This window comes from Alosa pseudoharengus, unplaced genomic scaffold, assembly GCF_046254945.1.
Source record: "Alosa pseudoharengus isolate Yale_2024_CS ecotype anadromous, Long Island Sound unplaced genomic scaffold, YU_APseudo_1.1 YU_APseudo_1.1_scf_17, whole genome shotgun sequence".
NCBI lineage: Eukaryota > Metazoa > Chordata > Actinopteri > Clupeiformes > Clupeidae > Alosa > Alosa pseudoharengus.
In genome coordinates, this window is record NW_027468640.1 from 23,409,019 (window position 1) to 23,435,518 (window position 26,500).

General features: G+C 43.5%; 2 protein-coding genes across 7 annotated transcripts in view; one reads left to right on the forward strand and one right to left on the reverse strand.

Annotated features, from left to right (window-relative positions):
• Positions 1-7,826, reverse strand: part of acap1 (ArfGAP with coiled-coil, ankyrin repeat and PH domains 1) — a 34,400-nt gene extending 26,574 nt beyond the window's left edge. The window contains exons 1-4 of one of the 2 annotated variants that reach the window (XM_076289005.1): positions 7,542-7,826; positions 7,122-7,272; positions 4,872-4,929; positions 2,376-2,495 (exon numbers count right to left, since the gene is read on the reverse strand). In XM_076289005.1, the coding sequence (XP_076145120.1) occupies positions 2,376-2,495; positions 4,872-4,929; positions 7,122-7,174 (231 nt within the window). In that variant the 5' untranslated portion in view covers positions 7,175-7,272; positions 7,542-7,826. Of the gene's footprint in view, positions 1-2,375; positions 2,496-4,871; positions 4,930-7,121 lie in introns of both variants that reach the window. The other variant, XM_076289004.1, reaches the window with a different exon arrangement.
• Positions 7,827-9,021: 1,195 nt separating this feature from the next.
• agfg2 (ArfGAP with FG repeats 2) lies at positions 9,022-26,499 on the forward strand. 5 transcript variants are annotated; one of them, XM_076289011.1, is made up of 15 exons: positions 10,238-10,357; positions 10,689-10,732; positions 11,269-11,362; positions 13,760-13,875; positions 14,545-14,782; positions 15,942-16,062; positions 16,830-16,934; positions 17,262-17,294; positions 19,851-20,054; positions 20,452-20,527; positions 20,828-20,868; positions 21,338-21,418; positions 21,809-21,931; positions 24,486-24,556; positions 25,063-26,499. In XM_076289011.1, the coding sequence occupies exons 3-15, from the start codon at positions 11,309-11,311 to the stop codon at positions 25,108-25,110; spliced, it is 1,311 nt and encodes a 436-aa protein (XP_076145126.1). In that variant the 5' UTR covers positions 10,238-10,357; positions 10,689-10,732; positions 11,269-11,308; the 3' UTR covers positions 25,111-26,499. The 5 variants fall into 5 exon arrangements, with proteins under 5 accessions (XP_076145125.1, XP_076145122.1, XP_076145124.1 ...); XM_076289007.1 differs by lacking the exon at positions 10,689-10,732 and having other exon boundaries at positions 9,030-10,357; XM_076289008.1 differs by lacking the exon at positions 10,689-10,732 and having other exon boundaries at positions 9,064-10,357; positions 14,545-14,776.
• Position 26,500: the final 1 nt, after the last annotated feature.

A 26,500-nucleotide genomic window follows, 5' to 3' on the forward strand; every position in this document is an offset into this window, starting at 1 on the left:
GGATGGAATTAAGACCAATGAGTTCCTCAGAAGCTGGTCTGCTTCAAGCCCTCGGCGGGCTCACAAAAATAGGACGCACGAGGCAGTGGCGGGGGGGGGGGGGGGGGGTTCCTTCCAGGCAGCAGCAACAATGATGGAGGACTGCCAGCCAGAGAGAACACCACCATCCCTCAAAAGCTGTTCTCAACTTCTGATGTGTGACTGCCATTGTGTGAGGTCCTGCAGTGAGTAACTGTATGCAAGGTGAGTTACACTCTACACATGCTGCATACTAGGGCTGCCATTTTGCTAAGTCTCTTTCTTCGTTTGATGTGAAGGCTTCATTCCTATAGAAGATGAAGGTTAACCCTCTATGGTATGTTTTTCTTACATTTCTGGTCAGTCAGAAAGAACTACCGGTACATGTTCAAAGAGAGTCTTTTATGACCAACAGTGTACCATCTCCATGTCTGTCTTCCCTGTGGCCCAATAGAGAGCAGAACATGGTAGGCTCTCCTGAGGTAAGCCCTGGCCTACTGACTTAATACACAAGAGCTGGTTTGGCTCAGTTACCGCCCATTCATAACAAGATTTAGCAGGAACGAAAGACTTTGATGGGGTTATTTCCCATGGCTCAATTGTATTTCACGATTATGAAAGAAACAATTGTGTTTTAGGAAGTAAAAGCATCATGCGTAGGAAGTTGCCGACTTTAAGACTCTTATCTCTTACTCAGCTGGTTCGACTCTTCAAAACAATCAGTTAATTTTTTTCCTATATAAATGTAATTAGCTATGCATGTGGGGAAAAAGACTTTGAAGTTACTGTCCAAGAGGAGTGGATGCTTCAGGTAAATTTGAGATCCATTCTAAATGCAAATGGGATTTAACAAGGAGAGTGGGCGAGCAGCCACTTAACCAGTTCAATTACGACGCAGCCATTTTTAGCTCTTGTGCGGCACAACTTGTTTTTTTTGTTTTTTTCATTCTTATGTTTCCCGAAGGGCGTGTGCACATGTGGATGACTGTGCTGGTACACTTAAAGCAGAAACCCACAAAGGCACTGTCTAACGATGACCAAGTACCTAAGGTGTTAACTTTTAACCGTCATTCATGAGGAGACCCCTTCTTTGTTTCCTGCCATTGCAGCTCAGCTACTAGAACAATGTGTGAACACACACAGAGGTCATGGGTTGAAGTCCTAGGCAGGACGCGGACTGATAGTATGTGCTATCATGTACTGTACTGACACAAACGTATTTAAACAAACATCAGTCACCCAGTCACTGGAGCTACCTACTGTAATTTACACGATTATCAAAGTAAAGGCGCAGTTCGGACTTAAAGCACAGGTGAAGGAGCGAATTTGTTATATTAGGGTCTTCTGACTGCTCACCTCCGGCAGGTCTGCCCTGCAAGTACTTATAAGCACAAAGGTTCCATACGCTTAAAGGTCACACCGGTGTGACGGGAATGTTGGAAAATGAACGTTCTAAAGAATATCTGGGTTCGTTGAATTCAACATAGAATTTTAGAACCTTGAATTGTTGCGGAATGGAATCGTATGTTAGAATGTTCAAAAACCCACACCTTTAAGGGTTAATCTACTGTGTGTGCACACCAGAAGATACCGGACACAGCATCACCACCATGACTTGAACACTTCTCCAATGACAGATATTCCACAACACTGCACTGGTGAAACACACTGTGCTTACAAGAATTCTTTACCATGTGTTAACCGCAGAAAGCTATACTGACTGAGGCAGAGGGATTTTAAGGCCTATCTACAATCTGTAATGTAAAAACATAGAGGTCCATGTGCCACTTTGGTGAACTGTTTGTTATTTCCGTTCATATTCTGTTTGGCATTTCCTGTCATAATGACATGTCCTTTCATCATGTTTTTGCACACATACCAGTGAAAATGAAGACTAGGAGAAGACTAGATGCAGGATTCCCGAGAATCACTGGATGTTTTACTTCTATCTTAGAGTACTGGAATGTAGCATTTCTGTGATAAGACAGCGAGCGTGTGCTCACACTGCCTGTGATAACAGAACAGTCTGCAAACGCACCATGTGACACCATGGGCCCGTGGTTAGGACATGGACTAATTCTGCGTGCCCCCCCGCCCCCCCCCAGTTTAGATCACCCACAAGGTTCCGGTGGTCATCGAAAGATCACGTCCAGTTTATAAGTTTTACACTGTTGATGTGCACTTAAAGAATTTTTTTTAAGACCAAACAAGGTCATGTTGTGGCAGTCTTATCTCTTGTTTCTTCTCAGTTGCGTTTTTTGACACTGTGTTGTGCTTCTTGTCAGAAGTGAGTCATGGGTGGATTACAGTGGAAAGAAGTGGTGATTTTGTGCGGGACCACTTGTGTCCTGACTCACCGCCATGGTGTTGTCGGGCGAGAAATGGTGACCCAGCTCTCTAAGCCCCGCCACGAAGTTCTTGCTGTTTTGACAGAATACCTTCCCGGCCTCGAGCATGGTGTGGCACTGCTTCACCAACTAAAGGTGAAGGGTGAACACAACACATAACAACAGAGACACAGGTACACACCCAGGCGCACACAGACAGACCGACACACCCAAACACACACACATGAACACAAAACAAATAAACAAACAAAAAGACAGAGAGTCACACAAAACAAATAAAGAGAAAGAGATAAACAAATGAGAATCTGATAACATTTTCCGAAACATCACACATTACACTTTCAAGTGTGTGTAGTCAGTTCAGTTCATCACAGGCTCACTTCTGAAGTGGACACAGAAAGTGACCAGAGGGGAGAAATGGTCACAGGACAACACAATAGCTTTCATTTGAGCATGGCGTTGTGGTAGTTATTGAGGTGAGGCCAGAAACCAAACAAAGAATGGGGAATCGGGCAACGTTTGTGGCTACGAGCAATTGACATGCCTTTTCCTCTTTATCAGGAAACAATAGAGGGGAGAAGCGTGGTTGAGGATGGTTCCTCTTTTTAGCAGAGTAAAGGTTCTAAACAAACACATGCACTTTATGGTTTGCCTATCTTACTGCTTCTTGGCATGTGCTTAACATAGCCAAAGTGCCTCTTTATATCAGTTTAACCTTCACTAAGAAGGATGTACTGAGTTTCCTAACATCCTTCTCATTTCAGGGTAGGTACAGAAAATCCTCTGTATTGGTGCATCAGAGGAAACTGGCCACACCAAATGTCATTTCATCATCGATGGTTAACACCACTAAGGGAGGTGTAATGAACTCAAAATCTCTTTAAACTGCCATCGCGCTTCACGATTCCAAAGAAGGTGCCATCCATGACGCCAGCACTTGACTCTGAAATGACTCTGAAATAGGATGTATGCAAGGCTATTGGGGAATTGGGAAAGTCAGTCTAACATGATGCTTGTGGTTTTTATGATATTCTGAGAATTGTCTCTGGTTTGCCTGCCATTTAATCTGACACCTCCTGGTCAGTCACTGCATCTTTGTATCACATCTCCATATCATGGAGGTAGAGAACATGCCCTGAATCTTCACTGTTGTTGTGGATCTGGATCTCTGGATCTTTTTCTTTCTCTCTCTCTCTCTCTCTCTCTCTCTCTCTCTCTCTCTCTCTCTCTCTCTCTCTCTCTCTCTCTCTCTCTCTCTCTCTCTCTCTCTCTCTCTCCTCTCTCTCTCTCTCTCTCTCTCTCTCTCTCTCTCTCTCTCTCTCTCTCCTCTCTCTCCTCTCTCTCTCTCTCTCTCTCTCTCTCTCTCTCTCTCTCTCTCTCTCTCTCTCTCTCTCTCTCTCTCGTCTGAAATTATTATTAGGTGAAACAAAGGAAAATTATATTGGCCTTTTCTGCCTTTTTCTTATTTACACGCAGTTAAGAGAAGAGAGGGAAATGTTTTCGTCTTTCAACGAGATCTGGTTCAGTCTATGGGCTACTGGTCCGCTGATAGAAACAATGTAACTATTTGCTCCCACTAACAAACTCAACTTGTTCCCGCTATTTTAAGTAAAACAAAACAAAAGACATAGGTAGCCTACTAGCCAAAAAGGACAGGTGGCTGCTTAAAAAATGAACAAAAGCTCAGAAGTGCCATCTACCAGTGAGTCTACTCCTCCTCCGAATTTCCCCTGGGGATCAATAAAGTAAGTAAGTAAGTAAGTAAGTAAGTAAGTAAGTATCTATCTATCTATCTATCTATCTGTATGTCTGGAACATGTGAAGAAATTGACAATAAAGCTGACTTTGACTTTGACTTTGATCTATCTATCTATCTAAATAGATATGTCGGCTCAGCACCGTGGAGGAAAATCTCTGTGTCGCCGTATGCAGCATTCCTCCTAGAATTAACTTGCTCACGGAAGCATGCCCACCCTTTCCATTGAAATGGTTAAAGATAGTAAACCAGAAAGGGAAATAAAAAAATACTGTTATTGTTATCGCCATAAATATAATTAATGTAACGTTGTAGGCCTAATGCTGCATGTGTATGTGTGCGTGCGTGCTTGTGTGTGCGCGCGCGCTACGCACATAGCGCTCTGATCTGATATGGCGGCAGCCTACACTTGTTTAATCGTGATTGTTTGGTTTTCTCGGTTCTTGTTCATATGGAGTAAATAAAACAAATGACTTTGCTTTCTAGTTTTTGCTTGATTTAGTTGTTAACGTTTGAGGGGGGTTTTTGAGTAAGGACTTAGAATGGGTTTGGGGAAAGTGGGGTCGCCAGACCTCGCCATACTTTTTTGTGGGGTCGCCAGACAAAAAGTTTAAGAACCACTGGATTAGATGATATGCACAAGTAAATCACGTTCGCCATAAGTGTATTATTAAGTATAATAAAAGTTATGTTGTGATAAATGTGCTCATGTGTTTGTTTTCCTCCTACGCTTTCAGTCTGTCTTTTACCTTGTCAAGTCGCGTTTCCAGTTCATTCACATCCATCTCCACCTCTTCGATATCCGCCCTAGGGGAGAAACACACAACACTCATAGCACACAAAAACCCCATCACACACACACACACACACACACACTTACCATACTCACTTGCTTGAGCAACAAAAGATGCTTGCACAATGCTAGTCTGCATAGCTTTACAGTGCATTTGCTTGCTTTGCTGCACGCACCTTAGCAAAACCTTTTTCACAACAATGAAATGAGCTATGCCTTTTCCCAGATGGGTGACAGTGGGCCCTGATGACATGTAGTACTGTATACTATTGCTGTTGCTATTTTGCAATTGTTGTTGTTGTTAAACATGGATACTGAGTATCCGGCATGTGATGCGATTAGATGCCAGTGACGGGTTGGCACATGCATGGAGGAGCACAAGTGTGTGGGCACGGGATTATGCCCAGTCAGATGGCCAGTCTACAGGGAGTCTAACTGTGTGTGTGTGTTTGTTGGTGAGAAAGAGACAGAGACACATCTTAGTGTCATACAAGTGAGATACATCTTAGTGTTTCAGTATCACCAAGTACATCTCCTTCTCTCTCAAATACGCACCCACACACAGTTGAACATTTGGTTGTGTGGTTTCCGCTAGCTTTCACACGGGCAGAGAGAGAGAGGTGCAGCAAGCGACACACAGTACACTAAAAGAGAATGAGACAAGCTTCAGGAGGTCTATGTAAAGAGAGAGAGAGAGAGAGAGAGAGAGAGAGAGAGAGAAAGAATAAAGTGGAGAGAGAATGACCAAATATCTAGTCTTCCACCCCTTTTCTGGGGACCGACATTCAGCAGTTGCCACTGGATGATTGATATTCAAATCGGGGCCGGGTGGCGTAACCGATTCACCGGAGGTGCCAACAGGTTTGGCTGAGTTCAGTGAGAAGAGAGTGGGCACAAGCAAGCTCAGCAAAGAGGGACACAGCTTGTGGTCCTCCCTTTCGTATCATGGGTTACCAGAGTTGGTCTAACCTGGCAGCAGTTATGTCAGTTGATGAATGTGTGTGTGTGTGTGTGTGTGTGTGTGTGTGTGTGTGCGTGCGTAACAGCTAGATAGAGACCTAAGCTTTCGGCTGCGATCCACCCCTGAAAACACACTTCCTGTCCCCTGTTTATCACCACAGTATCTCTCGCCTCACTTCCTGTTACAACCCCACCACCACCACCAGCAGTTCCCTAGCAACGGGAGGCAGTGTAGTGTGAAGTGGTTCCCTGAGCCCCTGGACTCTTTCTCTGTATCTCTGTTGATACTTGAGCTGCTTCCCAATATTCTATCCTAAGTGTGTACAAGGCAACTAAGAGGTAATTTTGCATCTATGCTTGCACGTGTGTATGTCTGTGTTAGGGTGTTCACACAAAAGATGTTTTCTGACCATTTGTGTACAGAAAGATATACTGGTATGTTTCTCTGGGTAATGAAATTCTGTCTAGTTTGTGTTTGTGTTTATTTCTGTTCAGCTATGGCCTATTTCTCTCTCGTAGGTCTCTTCTGACCACATACTCTCCTACCACCACTCTCTGAGCATGAACGGCAGAAACAGATCCAGATGACGACGAAGGGGGAAATAGAAAGAGAGGAAGAGGTTGACTTGACGACAATCCTTTCAGAGCATGTCGGGAACACAGATCTCACAAGCAGCTTGCTTGAATGTGGTCTTCCTTTGCTGTCATCTTTTCACTCTCACTTGAACTGTGACTCTTGACTATGCTGGGCCACAAAAAGAGGACCCAGGGCATTAAACTCACCATGATTATGGCTTTCAAAGTAAATTTCTCTAGTATACCCATCACCAAGCACCCTTCACCCCCCCCTCCCCTCTCTCTCTCTCTCATTTCCCCTTTGCCTGGTTCTTCTCATTCACTTTTTCCATTCCCTCCAACAGGAACATTCCATTCCATAGCTTGCAGTCAGCGCTGCGTGACCTCGCCATGGCGATGTGATAATTTTTGCATCTTGACAGTAAGTTTAGACGTGGGTGCGTCTGGCCGGAAAGCATTTCCTTGCGCCTTCATGTTAGACCATACGAGCTTCCGAAACTTTTTGCACCAGTTTCTAGAACTCCTACGACCCAATTTCAAAACAGAGCAACATTTTAGCTGGCTTGTTGCGTAGCGCTCCTCTTGGCGTGTGACTTTGGGACATGTAAAGCGTAGAGGAATACAATTCACTCTCAAAACAGGGAGTCTGGCCGTTAATAACACCACTTACCTAAAGCGAGGGGAGTCCTTCAAACATTCTTCGAAGTCCAGTTTGACTGTCATCTTGTCGTTGATAAAATAAACGGATAACTAGATGAAAAATCCGACAGGTGTCATGAACACGTTCCAAGATGTTGCAATGAAGCCTGTTTGCCTGCCCACTTCGATGTCAAAACCACAGTAGAATCAAAATGTAAATGAATGAAATGTCCACCTTGATAGTTGGGTTTTAAACCATTCTATAACAAATGCAGTTTATGAGTGAAATTCATGACTTTATTCCACCATCGGCCGCCAAATTAATGTATTTTGTCCAGTTAAATCCTGAGCGGAACAAGCGAGGGCAATTGATTGATCAATGCCAAACAAGCACAGTGGTTCAAAATTCACAGGAACAGTTTGTTCGAAATAGGTATACTCGAACACTCACTGTCATATAGAAACTTGTTTCATCAAATATGCCACGAATTTACTTGCGTTTCACTGGAGTCCAACTTCATCAGATCGAGATTAATAGATTCCAGAGGTAGCGAACCCTAACCTAGCGACCTGCCCCGTTCACGACGGGAAAGCAACGGAAAACATATCCAGAAATAAAAAAGCCTGACATCATGTTATTCTAGGTGTCCCTCATAAACGCGTCTTGGTAGACATAAAAGTCTCTTCCTCTCGTGGCTCTGCTCGCAGTTGGTCCACCTCCCTCCCGTGATCTTTATTTCCGGGTGCGTGAGTCTTCTGGTGGCTGTTGCGCGTTCGGAGAAGTGTCAGAAAGGTTAAACGTTTTGTTTTACGCAGGCCCTTTTCTCTAAGAACCATGATGGTGTTGCCATTGTCGATGCACAATCCAGCATTTTGTCCCTTCTTACTTTAAAAAAAATATAGGCCTATACTTGCGTGTGCTATGATCTCATGAACTCAGAAATTCGTAACCTATGCTTTATACACTGGTCTCTGGGGTTTGTGGATGGCCAAGGAGTTTTTAAGTGTAGGCAGGCTGTAGAAGTTTGAGGGTTGTGGCAAACTGTCTGCATGGTCTGATCTGAGTTACATAACCCACCACAGAATCTGCTCCAAATGGACTTGCAATGAACTCTTGAAATTGAGATCACAAAATCAGATAGTTTAAAAGGGATTTGGTGATGAAAAAGCCTTTACAATTGTCTGGTCTATTTTTTGTAGGCAACAAAGAACATGAGGTAAACTAGTAGCTTATAAAAGTTGTCAATTATTGACCTCTCTCTGGGAGGAAAAGAAAGAGAAAACTTGGTGCTTCGGTCTGCTGAAGGGAGCAATATATTTATAACTTTTTGACATTGGCTACTTCTATTAGCCTATATTCTACTTCTGTCTCATATGTTGTATACAGTTCATCTGTGTCATAAAATTCAAATCTCCTTGACACAATGCCTGATATCTAACTTCTGCTCTTCACACCTTTTAGGACGTATTAGCAACTGGGATGAACTCGGAATTAACAAATGCCCATGTCTCCTCTCTCTCCCTCTGCCCGTCTATCTGGCATGAAACACAGTAGGATGTTATTAAATATCACGTGCGCTGGGATAATGGCCGCCTGTAAATTGCTACTGCTGACTGTGACTGAGGGTTTGTTCTGTTCTACGTTGCAATGAGCTGCGGTATAACCCAGCAGTGACTGCAATTAGAGCTCGATTAGACCTGCTCGACATTTTTCGTCTTCCCCACCGTGACTGACGCTATGCTACCCCCGCCCCCCTGCCCCGCAACATTACATTGTAGGCTAATCACGCAGAGTTTAATGTGTGTGGATGGAGAGAGTGCACACAGCAAAGATTTTCTCCAAAATTATTTTTACTAGCTCAGCTGAGCCAGTCGTAAGTTATTTCGCCCTTGTTGGCATATGATTAGGCTACTATTATAATGCTCATTTGGCTGTGAGAGGATGCTGCAGGACCTGTTGATCGGAAATCACAGCTCGATTTTCAGCATGTTTCAGAAATGCTGCTGAGAAAGAGTCGACTAGACTATAAGGGGCCAAAGATCCACTGGAAGCGGAGAGCTCTCCCTTGTGATCGTGCCATGTTATTGCAGCTTTACACATGCCTTAGACACAACTATTACAGCCAATAGTAGGCTAATAGAAAATGCACCCGTCTCTCTCTTACCTCCCATCTCCCTGGACATCAGATGGTAGGTGTTTATCATTGTTGTTTACAATTTGACTAAGGATTCGTAGCTCATGAGAGGTCATACGGTTCATTTGATGGAGACACGTTTTCATACAGCTGCCAACAGCTGTGAACATGTTTACCGTTTCTTATCGTAAAGAGTTAAAGAACACTTGAGGAAACATTTTTCATTCAGTACGTCACTCTAAGGGCGTGATACACCCATGACGGCAGTGAAAACTGTTGCTGAGCTACGCTGAAAATATAAATATAGGCTGGCCTAGCCTACTTTGTAAAAGAAAAAACTCAAAACACCAGCGTTGGACCACATGAAGTACCATTATACTAATATAGTTTCTGTTAAAGTCGTCAGTCTTTGCCTGTCTTCAGACATGTTCTGCGAAGCAGAACGAACTGGTTCCTTGGTGCTCGCCCTAGCTGTTTTCCCGGTTCCCAAAATCTGTCACCATTCCAAAGCGCCGCGTCTTCGTAGAGCGACAGGCAAGAGTGAGCGCAATAATATGTAAAAGGGGGTGTGTTAGGGGAGAGCTAGAGAGAAACGTTTGGATAGAGCTTCAAATTTAGAGCGAGAGAGGGAGAGAGAGGGATTTTCTCTCACACACTCGTGTAGAATAGCCTACCGCAGCAACAATGAATAAATATATACAGAAATTTTGAAAATCCGAGACAGACGGACAAACTGATTGGTCAGTCGTCTCTCCATACACTGACAAGAAATTGCCTACGCATGTGAGATCCGGCGTCAGATCATACGAAGAGCAGCCGCATGATCGTTTTCATAATGCGGGCGTGAGTAGGCTACAGTAACACACGGTGTTGCACGGAGAGAGAGGGGAGGAGTGCGGAGGGCCAGTTATCGGTTTCCCCGCCAGACAAACGGAGGAGAGAGGGGAGGCAACAAGACGCCTAGTATGTCGAATCGAAAACACCGGGACAACCAAGAGATATGCGCCCGCAGGGTGAGGGAGCTCGCTCAGGCTGCAGTCAACAAACACTGCTTCGAGTGCGGACAGCCTGGAGTGACATACATCAATATCACCGTGGGCTGCTTCGTGTGTACGTCGTGCTCCGGAATGTTGTGAGTATGACAATTTTTTCAGTATTTAGCATAATAATAATAATAATAATAATAATAATAATAATAATAATATATTACTATTATCATCACTAGGTTATATTATACCACATTGTTCTTGTTTGACTATTATCCTGCTAGTAGTAGCAATGGTATGGTGGCATAAGGTTAGCTGTTGCCAAATTCTATGTGTTAGGATAACTGATGTCTATACGTATAGGTTATTAATTCCAACTAACTGCTGCATGAGTGGCAAATAGTCTACTCGCGCAGACTCGGAACCCACTGGTTCTCAGTTAACTTAGTCCAGTAATTACCGCTCTGTCATTTACAGGCGTCCCGTTAATTGTGTTACGTGTCGTTTCGTCATGGCCTCAGGTTTGGCATCATACACTCTCTTGTGTTTTGTATTGTCCACATCACAAGCAGCCCGTCCAAAGGATTAGGCATGCCGAGGACGTTTCGCAAGGTTTAAGTCGTCCGAGTGACCGACTTGTGCACAGAGTTAAGGAATGAAATGTCTAAGAAGTAGGCTACCTCACCCACTCAAGTGCACTGCAGAAAAGAATATGTAGCCTAGTAGGCCTAGGCTACTATAACCTACAGTTTTGACCAACAGTGGGTTTTTTTCATGATGCACGTCTCTTGCTAGTTGAACACAATCAATACAAATAGCCTACTGTAGGTTATTGGTTCTAACACACCTTTCTTCTTTTACTGTCTTTTCACAACCTGCATCCTCCCTCACGTCCTCACATCCTCACAGATTCCCTGCAGAACGTTGCGAATAACACAGGGATTCACCTTTCTGTTGCCTTGCCTAATTCTATTGATTTCCTGTCAGGTTTGAGGATACCTCTTGAAAATCTACTTTCACCGGCTCCCTCCCCTCCTCCCCTCTGTTTCTTTCCTAGGAGAGGACTCAACCCTCCCCACAGAGTCAAGTCCATCTCCATGACAACCTTCTCCCAACAGGAAGTTGAATTTCTCCAAAACCATGGCAACGAGGTGAGTGGCATGCCAGACCCGTCTATCCTCAGTCGAGTGGGTGGGCATTCCATACTGACCCAAATAGGATCCTCCTCTAAAATTCTCATTGCTACTCTGGACACAACCACATAGCATCACCTGCAGAAAAAAAGAGGGGAAAAAAACACCTTTGAAGTGAACACCACTGAGCTGCAGCAGCTACACATCTTGGACGCCGTTGCCATTAGCTTTCCGGCTCTTAAAAGTGAAGGGCAGCTGGAGAAATTGCATTCCCCTTTTGTCTTTATATCTCTCTTGGCGTTGCGCCAGCCGGCCTTTTAGTAATAAATCAGGGGGCCAATTCTGCAGAGGAGCCCCTGCTCTACGCAAGCAGAGAAAAGTCCCCAGTGTGACCTACTGTGCAGGGTGTGCATCAAAGGCTCCCCACCCTGTCTAGACGCTGGCCTAGGGTCGTTGTCTGCCGTTGGTGGCGCGGTCTGAAGGTCATAAGGTGGAGTGGGGCGAGACTGGTCTGAGATCAGTGGTGTGACTGTGTGTGGGTGTGGGTGCTGTTACACAGCGAGGCTGTGTTTTTGACTGGACAGACTGGTTAATGTGGCACCGCGCTGCCAGACGCTGCCCCGAGGAATGCGACTCTGCTGCCCAGTTTGAGGTCCGAAGGAGTGAAGAGATCCCAGGCAAATATAACAAGTGTGTGTGTATGTGTGTGTGTGTGTGTGTGTGTGTGGGGGGGGGGGGGTGCGGTGCAGTATGAGGCAGAAGACTGTCACTTCATTCACCACCCTCTTTCATGCTTTTTGTGCGTGTCAAAATGACCCTTGAGAGGACGCAGTGTTGTCTCCCTCAAATCGCTACTGTTTCAAATCCATTCAGTTATTTGGGTCGCTCATTTCAAAAGGGCACTGTCAAAGGGATCTGTTGGAACACCTCCTGTTTCTTAAATGTCAGAATATGGAAATGGCACTGACAAGGCTGCTGTTCAATTCCAAAAGGAGCTCTTGATAAAAGTGCCTGCTAAAATGTAAATATAAAAAACAGTAGCTGGAGTGAAACAGCCAATTAGTGGTTGGGCTGTCAAGAAACATGGCCTTGACAGGCAGACAGACCTTGAGTTGAGGCTAGAGAGTCTTTCCCTCAGGTCAGTCTCTGACATAAGAGTAAATCTAAGAGCCAATCAGGAAGACAGACAGACTTAAGCAGAGTCTGCTAGTGCGTCTTCAGATAATCTGATTCACCTCGACCGTCATGCCTATTCATCAGAAGAGATTGCCAAACGGGTTTTGGAAAACTTGTTTTTAATTTGTGTGTGTGTGTGAGAGACAGAGTGTTTGTGTGAGTGGTGTGTGAGAGTGAGTGAGGGAGAGAGAGAAGCAAAAGAGAGAGAGGGGAGAGAGAAAGAGAGAGAGAGAGAGAAAGAGAGAGAGAGAGAGAACAAAGTCAGACCTTGTTGGGAATGACAACATGATTATGGTGCATGGCAGTTATATCATGGCTCCCTTGCCTATCACAATAACGAGTGACTCATGTCTATTAGTCATGAGTAAGAGTGAACTCAGTGATGTATTATTAGGCTCACCCAGTTTGCTGTTTAGGCGTTTACCCTCCTTGCTTATACATGGTTAGGGTGCTCTCTGGCAGCTCGGCTGACAAAGATTAGCGATAGCAGCATCAAGGCTATCACAGTCAAGGGAAATGCAATGGGTTATGCATGGTAGCTGAAGAGCTGTCGAACCATTCAAGCCATTTCTGGCATTTCTGTTCCTGGATTTTGCTTGAAATAGGCGTTTGGAACCGAAAACTGTTTTCATGCTGATTTCCATAAGACTTACAAAGTTTCCGTATGAGAAGATTCATGACAAGTGCAATAATGTCTTTACGTACGTGGGAAAGGACATTATACCAATAAGTATTTTATCCACTTGTCTACACATATCGAATTAAAGGTGTCTCTTAACTGTTCTGAATTAGGAAAGGAAGATGAGTACTGGAGTATACCTTCAAGTGATTTCTGTAAATAAACATATAAGTATATACTGTATGTATATCTGGTCCCAAGAGACATTTAGAGAAACATTTAGATATAAGGTTAGAATGTAGAGTGCAGAAACCTCAGCCTTTTTCTTGGGGAATAAGGAAAGAGGAATAAGGAAGTTGTCTGGTTAGGGCCAAACCTGTAAAAGCGTTGACAAACACTAGAACGCCCACATGATGGACTTGTTTTGGTCTTATGCATATGTCATTCAGAGACCACATTGGGCCTGCTTGTTATTTCAGAAAGATGATTTACGAGTACATCTGACCTTGTTTTGGTGGTTCCTGGAAGGAAGTAGTTTTGAACAGATGTGGATGTATGTTTATGCAATTTAAGCACAGTCCTCTTGTACGTGCTAAACATGACTGGTTCTCTGGTCCAAGGTTGGGAAGAGGACTTGGCTCTGCACCTTTGACCCAAAAACGGATGGATGCTTTGATGCCCGAGATTCCCAGAAACTGAAGGAGTTTCTTCAGGACAAATATGAGAGGAAGAAATGGTAAGAAATGCCTGTTTTATATCATATTTGCACCTGCTGCGTTTCTGTCTTTGTCGCTTCCTTTCTCTCTCACTCACTGTCTGAATCTCTCTTCCTTACTCTGTCTTTCTCTCTCTCTCTCACTCTCTCTCACTCTCTCTTCCTCCACCTTTCTGTTTTTTTGTGTGTAAGAATTTGCTCCTGTCTAATATTAGTATCCCTAAACACCCTTTCATGTTCTCATCCTGCAAGCTTTTGCACACCCAGAAGATAGCAGACTGAATACCATCATGACTGGACACCACCCGTATTGATTAAAGCAGACAGCACCTTCTAGCTATTGTTCTGCACTGTGCGGCAACATTGAATTCTCCCGTAGAAATTCCTCTTGGTGTGCCCTCTGCCGTGTTTGTAGGCTATCTATGTGCAACCAAACATATTTACTCTCTCTGCAGCTTGAAACAGACATCTATGACTTTGGAGCAAAGAGGTCACGTGGAGCAGGCTAGCTTCAAAGTTACAGTACAATGTTGTCATTTGACTTAGTGAATGAAATGTTTATAATTACATTATTTTGTTTTTATCTCAGATGGCATGATGACATAGGGAAGGTGTAGTACTGGTGATTAGCATGAAAGAAGAATGCAAGGATGTTTGTGTTAGTGTGTGTGTCTTTTTTTTTTCTTTCAGGCATTTTTCAAAGAGCAAGAACCGGCGGGACATAGAAGGACCCTTCAGCCCTGGAATGCAGAACCTGCCGCAGGCCCACGCCGGACCCCTGCAGAACCAGCTGCCCAGTCACACCATGCCTCACGGAACCCACCAGAACCAGATGCCCAGTCACGCCATGCCTCACGGAACCCACCAGAACCAGATGCCCAGTCACGCCATGCCTCACGGGTCCAGACCCATTCGCACGCTGGTGAGGGTGAGAGAGAAGGAGGTTTCCGCACACATCACGAGAACAATTTGACACATGAAACAGTTTGCATGTTTGATCATAGCGGGAGGGAGACTGGGAGACATAAGTGGATTGGATTGATGTTAGAAAAGAAAGTCTCTTTGTCTCTCTTTCTCTCTCTCTCTATCTATCTATCTATCTATCTATCTATCTATCTATCTATCTATTTCTCTCTCTATTTCTCTTTTTATATATGTGTGTGTATATGTGGAGACAGGGAGAGAGGTGGTGGGATGCCTTGTGGGATGAAGAGATGAATCACAAGCTAATGGCACACAGCGCAGTTAAAAATAGACCAAGTTTAGCAGTACCAAGTGGAGCACAATTCACCTCAAATCACAAGGCAGACGAATTCAGGAGCATGATGCATGGGGCAGAGGTGTAACATTAATCATACTGCAACTGTTTAGCATACTAAGCATTGTACTCTAAAGCTGAGTACGGTATACTGTACGGTATACTGAGTACGGTATACTGTTTGTGCCTCTATATGGTACAAAGCATCATCTTCTTTTGTTTTACTAAAAGACTGTGATTTTGTTTTGTTTTGTTTTGTTTTATTACCAGAGGCACATCATGTTTGGGCTTTAGAGCTGTTCATCTTATCAAGAGCAGTTTTGCTTCAGATACTATCGAGGGAACCTAAATAGGATTGTTGGAATAATCAACAAATGTATGGAATAATCTCATGATCAAACAGAATTTAATTTCATGGTGTATGGTCAAACATTAGGACAACCAAGGACAGAAAGAGTCTGTTCACGTTCTATACTGTAGCATGATCTCTGTATCTGGAGAAGTCTTTGGTTGTCGTGTGTAATATTTGTGGCCAGTGGGTCATGTCGGATATTCCACAATTGATTTGAATGGATTAACTTCAGGCATTTCATTCACACTAATTTGTGAGTGTGGTGGTGGTGTGGATGATCTTCAAACATACCGTGTTGGGGGCTCCTAGAAGCAGTGTCGAGAAACTGTGCAGTGAATGCTTCATATCATCATTATGGTCAAGGTGAATGGATGTCCCCAGTACAGATATACAAAGTGCATACAGTATGTAGTGTCCATACCATGTCATATTTATATATGAGTAGCTGAAATGTCTCCCATCCTGTCTCCCGTCCAGTCCCAGTCTCAGATGTCCTGCTGGGACAGACCGCCTATGGTGTCCCCTGCGGACATGCGCACGGACGTCTTCACCGCCCGACCCACGCGCTCCCAAAGCTTCAGAGACCCTACCATCAAAGGTACGGCATATAGATGGACAGAAAAAGCAAAGTCAAGTGACACTTACTTTGATAGCTCATTTTCTGACACATTAGCTACTCAAAAGCGCTTCACACAAACCACACGTAAACAATCAATAATAATAAATCAATGGGCAATGATTACTTTCTTGGTGTGAACAATGCACAACATTGTAAGAGAGATAGAGAGAGAGAGAGAGAGAGAGAGAGAGACAAGGAAAGAAAAATGTAATGCAAGAGTTTGGTTGCATATTTGATGCCTATGCTTTAGTACTGTCTCTTTCTCTCTCTCTTTCTCTCTCTCTCTCTGTAATTGCATTGCCTTTCCTCTCTCCATCTTTCTATCTGTTGGTCTTTCTCTCACCCTCTCAATCTTGTTTGCACAGTCATTTTCTCTCTCAGTTCATTTCCCTCTGACTCATTTGCTTTTGCTTTCTCTCATGCTCTTTCTCTATCTCACTCTCTCTCTTTTCCTTTCTGCCTCTATTTCTGTCTCTCTCTCTCTCTCTCTTTCTGTCTCTCTCTCTGTTTCTCTTTCTCTTCCACTATTGCTCTCGGTCTCCTTTTCAGGCTGCATGGCTCAGAAAGTGCTGTGCTTGCATGACGAGGCTAGTGTTTAAAATGGGCTGTGATGAATGCTAAAACAGAGGCAAGCAGAAAGCCAAAATCATTGTTTCTTTTTTGTCTTTTGTCACTATTCTCTGCTCTCTCTCTCTCTCTCTCTCTCTCTCTCTCTTTCTCTTCTTGTTTTGTCACCTCTCTTTTAGATACTATGTTAAGTGGGGTGGAAAGACAGAGGCCAGGGTCATTGTCCTCGGGTATGGGAGCCCAAAATCACCCAACATCCTTTCCTGCCCTCCCTCGTCCATCAGGTAACACACACACACACACACACACACACACACACACACACACACACACACAGACACACACACACACGCATACACACACACAGACACACACACACACACGCACACACACAGACACACACACGCATACACACACACAGACACACACACACACACGCACACACACAGACACACACACACACACACATACACACACACACACACACACACAGACACATGCTAACATTAGCTCTCATCTACACACTCTTTTCCCACTTCCTCTGTTTTTTGTCTTATCCTCTGTGCTCTCTGATCTTTCATCTCCCCTCTTCCTCCTATTCGGCTTCCCAGCCAGTAGCACTTTTAAAAACAACTTCACCCTAGGTAAGGCCCGTCACTGGCTGTTTGCCGTGTGTGTGTGTGTGTGTCTGTCTCTGTGTGTGTGTGTGTCTGTCTGTGTGTGTGTGTGTGTGTGTGTGTGTGTGTGTGTGTGTGTGACACTGTGGATGTGCCAAGCATGTTGATGCATGTGGAGCGGAGATAAGAGTCACACACTATTAATTAAGGGTTCCAAAAATCAGGAATGATTAGCATCAACATTGATTAGTGGGGAAAGTGGGGAAAGGGAGATGGTATAGAATGTCATGGATGTTTGAGGCATTCACCATAGCACATGCAGATGTGTGTATGTGTGTGTATGTGCGTGTGTCTGTGTGTGTGTGTATGTGTGTGTGTGTGTGTGAGTGTTGTGTGTCTGTGTGTGTGTGTGTGTGTGTGTGTCTGTGTGTGTGTGTGTGTGTGTGTGTGTGTGTGTGTGTGTGTGTGTGTGTGTGTGTCGTCTGAGTATTGTGTCTTTGTGTGTGTGAGTGTGTGTGTGTTAAAGCAACACCAAAGAGTTTTTTGTACCTTAAAATAATGTTTCCAAAATCGTTTCATGCAACATACTCTACCTTGTCTGTGGACATTGTTATTTGCAAAGCCAGTGCTGGATAAACAAATAGCGTGCGTGCGACAGAGAAAAAGTGCTTTGGTGTTGCTTTACATGTAAAGAGAGAATTAGAGAGAGAGAGAGAGAGAGAGAGAGAGAGAGAGAGAGAGAGAGAGAGAGAGAGAATGTGGGTATTCTGGACAGTGCACACTAATTTTATGTTGCCATATTTGCATGCATGTGCCAGCCGTACCCACTTTTTTTCAGGCTTGGAATGTCAAGATATGAGTTTTGCATGCATGTATACAGAGTGAAATACAAGTCTCTGGGCAGCTGTGCCTATGCATTTATGGCTCTGTGTGTGTGTGTGTGTGTGTGTGTGTGTGTGTGTGTGTGTGTGTGTGTGTGTGTGTGTGTGCCTCTCTGCCTGTACTGTACGCCTGCCACACCACTGTGATAGGCTGGCGGGACACTTCAGTGCCCTATATCAGACACTCCACTTCAGAGCCACACATCCCAGCTCTCAGGTCAAGGAGAAACGCCATGTCCCGTGACAATATTAAAATAATAATAATAAAAGAGCAGCTATATTTAGCAAGCAGCCTGGGTGCCACTCTGGGAAAATAGGCAGACACTTCAGCACCTCGTCTGAAAGTTTCAGTCATCTTTTCATTTAGAAGAGGGCCACACACTATTTATAAGGTGTCAGAATGCTTTTAATGTGTTGCTTTAAGTTTGAGGTGCCACACTAAAATATCCTCGTATAGCTGTGAGTCCTCACAATGTGCTTTTGGCATAGTTCAGATTCTCGGATACAGATCTGTATCAGAGTTCGGTATGGAGAAAACACTGCCAAAGACTTCACTTGACAGCAGGTGTCATATATATGAAGTCCTCTGTAATGTATGTGGAACCATCTAGAAGGCATTAGCTGCAGATTGTAGGGGAGGTGTTCTTGGGAGCATTCCCTGGGGAGGGGTTTGCTTGGGGGGGGGGGGGTGTCCTTGCCTTGCCTTATTATTACTGGCCTCATCGTGAAAACCCACTTTGAGATACAGTGAAAGTACTCCTCTCCTCTGTGATGTGCGTGGAACCATCTAGAAGGCATTATAGCTGCAGATTGGAGGGGAGGTGTTCTTGCCTTGCCTAATTATTTCTCTCCTCATCGTGAATACCCACAATGAGATACAGTGAAACCAGATAAAGTGTGCAACCCCCCACCCTCCCTCCCAAAACCCTAGCCGCTCTGCTCCACCTGAAGCTGATGAGAACCCCCCCCCCCCCCTCCTCTCCTGTTCCCCAGCTTAATCAGGCCTTATGCTGCATGAGATCATGTTGGAGAGAGGCGGATATAAAGCTCTAATCAGAGCAGAGGTTAAGGAGAGGCGGATTATGGAACGCTCCCAAGCAAACCTGTTGTTGTGTGGATGCTAACCCATGGTGCTAGCTGTAGCTGCTCATAGAGCATATTGCTCAACTGGACATCTGTGTTGGAATGTGTTGATGTTGGTGGGATTGATTAGCGCGTTGATTAGCGTGTGTGTTCAAACATTTGAAGACAGCGGTCAATACAGTGATGCAGAAGACTCTAGTGACAAATTGCTTTTATGGTGATTGGTGCTTTTTTCAAGTTGTGGGTGGGCTTTGAGATGAAAGTTGGTCTTGTTCCTGTCTGCGCCGTGACAAAGAAAATATATAATAATTCATATTTCACAGGCATGTCCACAATTCTAACACAACAGATTTGTCAAATTTAACTAATTGTTCCTCATGGTTCTTTAGCTGTATGTTTCTTGTTTGCAATCAAGAACCTGAGTATTCACATACAATCCTGGCTCAGTAAATTGAAAGCAAAGAAAGTGACTCGGTGAGCCCTACACAGACTCAGGCAAGCAACACATTGCTTGACAGAATCATGGAAGGAAGGGCTACCATTTGATTTGCCATTCCGCTCAAATAACATCCAATCAGTGTGCTGTGTGTCTTAAGCTCTTCCTCTGTGATTGGTTCAGGTCGTACACTCTCCGCCTCTGGAGGCGGGGCTCCATTCAGGGTGTTCCCCAAGTCCCTCAGTGTGGATTTCGGAGGTCTGGGTCAGCAACACACCGCCCTCAGCACTGCCCCCCCTCCCAAAGCGTCTGGGCCCTCCCAGGACAAGTACGCCCCCCTGTCGCAACTTGACAGCGTGTTCTTGGAAAACACACCTGCCAGCACAGGTTAGGACTGCCTTTGTATGTGTGCGTGTGTATACTGTGTGATAAACAATATATATATTATTATATATTATATATGTATGCATACATGTATCCCTATCTAATCTATATATAATATATGTGTGTGTGTATATGTGTGTATGTGTGTGTGTGTGTGTGTGTGTGCGTGCGTGTGTGTGTGTGTGTGTGTGTGTGTGTGTGTGTGTGTGTGTGTGTGTGTATGTGTGTGTAAGTGTGTAAGTAACCGTGTCTCTGGAAAATGTCTTCCATCCTTTGGAAGTGAGTGACTTATATCATATGTTATATCATCCATCCTAATTTCTCTCATGTGTGCTCCTGAGTCATGGTTAGTCTGGGCCTGATGCTTGCGCTGACTGCTGCTCGATTTGTGTCTTACCAGCCCCCTCTACTGGTCCATCACAGTACAGCGCCCTGTTTGGCAGCAGAGTGTCAACAAGCTCCACTCCTCCAGCAAGGTAGGAAGGCCGTGATGAACGATACAGTGTGTTAACCGAAGCACATGTGCAAGAGTCCTGTGAAGGCATCAGTATTATTTGAGGTTGTTTAAACTAAGTCCAATCTCACTGGTTCAGTGTGTTCTTCTTCGCATTCATGTTGTTGTAAATGGTTAGATATGAATATATTACATGCGCATTGGATATATAATAGTTGCAGCCTGTGAAAAGTAGACAAATACTATTAGAAATAGTAGCAGTTTTATTAGGAATACCTTTTAAGTATCTTCCTCTTTCTTTCTCTCTCTCTGTATATTACAGTTCACCTGGTGTGACAGATCCAGGCACCCAAACTTTTGCAAGTAAGCAAAAATATCTTCTTTTCATGTCTAATGTTGTTTGTTTCTTCAGAAGGTTGTTTGTTTTATGAAAATAACAATGATTTTATCTCGGGTAACTCTCTGAATGCTCCATCTCCATCGGTTTCCTCTTTAGTCTGTAACAGCATTAGCGGCTGTCCGCCTGGGTAATAGTGTGGTAACTGTAATTAGATTTGAGTGAAGCAGTGAACACATGTCAGCCACAGCGATGGCAAGACCTTAGGTACATGACGGCACAAATTCTCCTTCTGTTTCCATCCATCTGTCTATCTCTCTCTCTCTCTCTCTCTCTCTCTCTCTCTCTCTCTCTCTCTCTCCCTCTCTCTCTTGGGCTCTCATTGTTTGCCATTGTGTCTGTCTTTCTTACTCTGCTAACTGTATGTGTATATTCCTCCACCCTTCTTATCTCTCTCTCCAATCCGTTTCTTTAACGCTGTCCGACGCTCCTTAGACTTTCCCAACCCGTTCAACTCCACCTCCACCTCACAGCCCGCCCTGTCTCCCAGCAACCCTTTCAAGTGTGCCACACCAGGTACAGTACAGTAGCATCATTGCAGTGTCCTTATTATCGGCAACAGCTTTTAGGTTTTTTTCTCTTGGGAATAAAAAACATGTGATGCCAAAATCTCTTTATCTCTTTCTCTCTCTCTCTCTCTCTCTCTCTCTCTCTCTCTCTCTCTTTCTTTCTTTCTCTCTCTTTTTCTCACTGGGGGGTTAAAAATGGACTTGATTCAACTATGCATGAAATAAACACTCATGTCACCAGGGGGCAGTAAAGTCCAGTTATTTTTTTTTCCATAATGTTCCTGTAAGGAGATTGCCAACAGTAAAGAAGCAAACCATTTTTCTATCACCATTCTTTATGTGCTAAATCAGTGATCTGCTGACTGTGACAGAAAGATGATTCCTCTCTGATTGACAGATGACTCAAGTGCGTTTGTCTCCACCCCTTCGTCCATTTTCCCCCAATCGGCTTCCTTCTCAGCGACCACCACTACCCAAAATGCGTTTCCACTTGAGCAAGCCAACAAGCAGGAAACTAATGGTAAGTATATGGCCCAGGATGTCTCTACTGACTCTCCTGATCTGAATGTCAAATGAATGTAGTCTTGACTCACCAAACAGTAGCACATTCACTGTTCAACAGTTGCATACATTTATCATGCCCATTCGTCATTTCTATCATGGATTCAGTAGAGCTAAGGAAAGATGTTTGGTCAGTGTGTAGAGGAGCAAGGCTTTGGCTGATACCACAATGTCAACTCTGAGGTGTTACCGTGTTACAGTTTTTTACATTTGTTTACACAAATTTTGAAAACTCTGTGTCTATTTTTCAAAACTCTACACACAAAACCCAGCATTGCTCACATAAAATGCAAAATGACTTACAGTTTTTTCCAATTGCTAAAACGCAATTTTGCAAACTATTGTGGTTTTATCAAAATACACAATTCACAAAACCAGCCTGCAAAATGAAGCACTGCAACCAAAACTACATACTGTATAGCATTATCAAAATCAAACTTTTGCACCAAATGGCACACACTTTCATTCATATTACCAGATTTTTGTCTAACCACCTACACACTGTTGGGCATAATGAAAAGCACTCTCATGCTTTGCCATAATACTAAAACATATTGTAGAATATTCTTCAGATTGTTCACATGCACAGAAATATTTGCATATACACACACATGTATATGTGTTTGGTTATTTTTCACCAAACAAGTCAGTGCAACATATGCACAGCTGATATATTTACATTGGAGTGAACAAAAATATTCTCACAAAAAACAGTAAACTGAAAAAGAAAATTGCAGTAAAATGTTGTTGTTTTCTTTGGCCATGAACTCCTCTACCAGCTCTCACTCTTCCTCCCCCTCTTATTCTCACCCTTCCTCTTCCTCTCTCTGCAACGTCTTCCATTGTTGTAAGAAAAGGTGCTCACCTGTGGTCTTCATAGTGCTTACTTCCTGATTGAAGTGGTAACAATTAACCATTGAGGTGTTTGGCCAGGTGGCACATACGTTGGCCAATTAGCTCATGTAGTGTCATTTTGAATGGCAGTGTTTTGAAATGGCAAACATGTGACTTTATGTCAGATTATTGTGTCTTTTGCAGAGAACTGTGTTCACGCCATTTGAAAAGTGCCATTTTGAATTGCAAAATGTGTGTAAAGCAGAAAATGCGTTTAGTTTTGGAGACTTAAGAAGAGGTTTTGCTCTCTGTGTGTCAGTTTAAATCATTGTGCTTTGCATATAATTTTAGTGTGTTAGCAATTGGAAAAAACTGTAAAACTCCAGCAAAATGACACACAACATTCAAAATGTCATAAACACATATATTCACCTCACATTATCTACACGTTTGTCATATTATCACATTTTGGACACATCATGTACACACTGTTGCTCAAAACCTAAAGCTCTTCTGTCTTTCATTGGCTTCTATTTCCATACAAGAGTGAAAGTCATCTATAAAGAGAAGTTGAAATACACAGTAAACATGTAAGCAATATTGAAACCAAAAATAGTGATTTTTCCCAAATAATTTGCTGTTGTGAATACACTATTTCACAGCCAACAAGAAAAAAACTAAGCAAAATACAATGACCACCAGATGTACATGGAGTTTTGAATTTTTTTAAAAAAATTTCCAAAGACAGAAATTACTGTATTTCTAAAGACTTTTTGTAGAACAGTACGCTAAAGTCTATAGAGTATATCTATTTATAGGCGTGCTGTATACTAAGGCAGTGATCAGATGGTGTTCAGTAAAGCAATGAGTGTGAATAAGTGGCGAATAAATGTGGCATTTTGATAGGTTATGTTTGAAAAGCGAAATCAAGTTACTTTCTGTTAGATTTTTCTGCGTTAGGTGTTTAAGGAAATTGAAAACTAAGTCAAACACTGAGAATTAGTGTATGGTTTTGCAGATTTGGTGTGGGGTTATGGTGTTTGAAAGACATGTTTAGAAAATTGTGTGACAAATACAGATTTAGTGTGTAAGCAGTTGAAAAAAACTGTAATAACTTGATAATATTGCGTGCATTAGCGATTTCTCGCATAGCTCTTTATTCATTTATAGGATTATAGAAACTTTCATAAACACTCATATTTAGCAAAAATGACAAAAAAATCATAAATATGTCCACAAGCTGCAGCAGGCATCCACTGTATGTTTGCACATATAGGCGTTGGAGTTTGGCTTATTTCAAATGCGCAACTCTTGCCAAGAGACACACTGTCGCATTCATTTACTTACCTGTCAGCCCAGCGCTGAGTTTGTGTGATTTGGCTGGCGATCAAGCCCTGAACCTCGCAGGCTTTTTGTGTAGCACTGGGCAAATGAATTGCTTTCAGTGTCATTTCAAGCCTCACGAATACCAATGGGATCCACGTATAGTTGCTTCCTCCAATCTAGAATGTATGGATTGATATACAGCACAGTGTCGTCTTGGTGACAGGAACGTATAGAATGATATATCATCACTAGAAATTAGATAGGAACGCGGAGAGGTGCAATAAAGTATGCAGTGATTCCCATGAGCCCTTCCCCCTTCCCATCATGCATTTCTTCCCTATGGGGGCGTCTAGGTTTCACCTTGTTCCCTGCGCCTGAAGCTGCACCCAAAGTTCCACGCCCAATGTCGGTGAATCCGTTCACTGTGAGTATGGTTCAAGCACACACACACACACACACACACACACACACACACACACACACACACACACACACATTCTGACACATCACCCTTATGTACTAGGGCTTTGATCTTATGTTTGAGAACTTTTTCTGAGAAGTGCTTGTGTGTGAATGTCTGTGAGTGAAGGATTACACAGATTTCAATTCTCAAGACACCAGTTACATATAACAGTCAGTGATTCATTTAATTTCATTCACTTCATTTATATGCCTGCGTTTAGCTGAATAGTGTGGAAGGAACAGTGATATATCTGTTCCAGCGATGTACAAGTGTACTCATTTTTGCAGTATGAAAGAGACATCAGTCAATCTGTGCCAGAATGAGTGACTTGATTAATTAGTGTGTGTCTCTGTGTCTGTGTGTGTGTGTGTGTGTGTGCGTGCATATTTTTTTCCAATATCTATGTAACGACTCAGTGCTGTACAGTAATCTCTCTCTCCCTCTCCCTCTGTCTCTAACTTTCTCAGGGGACTGTTTACCCCAGCAAAGGAACGTCACGCAACCCCTTCATCTGATCCTGTGCCCCTGGGCCCCCTGTCCACCCCAGTGCAGAGTGAGGGAGAAAGAGAGAGAGAGAGAGAGAGAGAGAGAGAGAGAGAGAGAGGGTGGGAGAGAGAGAGGGTGGGAGAGAGAGAGAGAGAGAGAGAGAGAGAGGGTGGGAGAGGGGCACATGTCTGAACCCGAGGAGCTGCTGCCATTTCAATGCCTCTAGAGTATTACCTCCCACACTTAAAGGCAAACGTGCACACAGCACATGCAGCAATCTAACAGCCCCAACATCACAACAGGCACACTGTGTGTGTGTGTGTGTGTGTGTGTGTGTGTGTGTGTGTGTGTTTGTGTATGTGTTTGTATGTGTGTGTCTGGGGTCTGCATTTGTGTGCGAGTGTGTGTATGTGTGTAAGTGTTAGTGTTTTCTTTATGTGCTGTTAAGCCATTTATATGTCAGTGTGAATTTTTTGTGTCTGGGTCACTACAGTGTGTGTGTGTGTCTGAACCACAAGCCAAACATAAAAAAGTGTTTCTGTTTAGATAAAGCCCATCACAGGGGTCTATGGGGAGGGAATATGGGAAAATGTACCATTATGTACATGGTACCTCACACACACACTCACACGCACACTCACACATTCTCTCTCTCTTAACCTCTGTTCCCTTGTAATGTCTTTCCACTCAAAGCCAATCCTCGAGCCTCCTCTTTCCTTTACCTCTGTTTGCAGCTGCCATAGATCACAAGATGAAAGCAGAGGGGAAGAAACCTCCAGTGTGGCCTTCTGCCAGAGAAGTGAACATGTACGATCCACATGAACTTGAGAACAGACATGACAAAAAGCCATATAACACCCCAGCCCTCCTCAATCCCCAGCCTTTGGCAACCACCACATCCAGTGCATGTGAATATGAGCTTAACATTGTGTTTTTTACCCTGTGTTCGTTTGTGTGTATGTGTGTGCGTGTCTGTGTGTGTGTGTGTGTGTGTGTGTGTGTGTGTGTGTGTGTGTGTGTGTGTGTGTGCGTGTGTGTGTGTGTGTGTGTGTGTGTAAATGTGAACAGAACAGAACAGGAGTTGTATTTATTTGACTTGCGTTGTCTTTTTAGTAAACCGAGGCTGTGTTATGCCCATCATGCTACATGTTAAGACTCAGGCTGCATGTGCTTGTGCAGCAGGGCTCGCTGAGACGCTGTTGAATGTAAAGCTGTTTTATTTCATGACAAAAGGAAAAAAAGAAGACGTGTCAAACTGTCAGTTGTTTTTTGGCATTTCACATTAATGGACCAAACTGTCTGTTTTTTTGTGACATAAAAGTAAGACTCCTTTCTTATTTTGCAAACAAATCCATTTAGTCTTTGTAACAAAAAGCAACCACATGCATATATATACTATATATATATATAAAAATATAT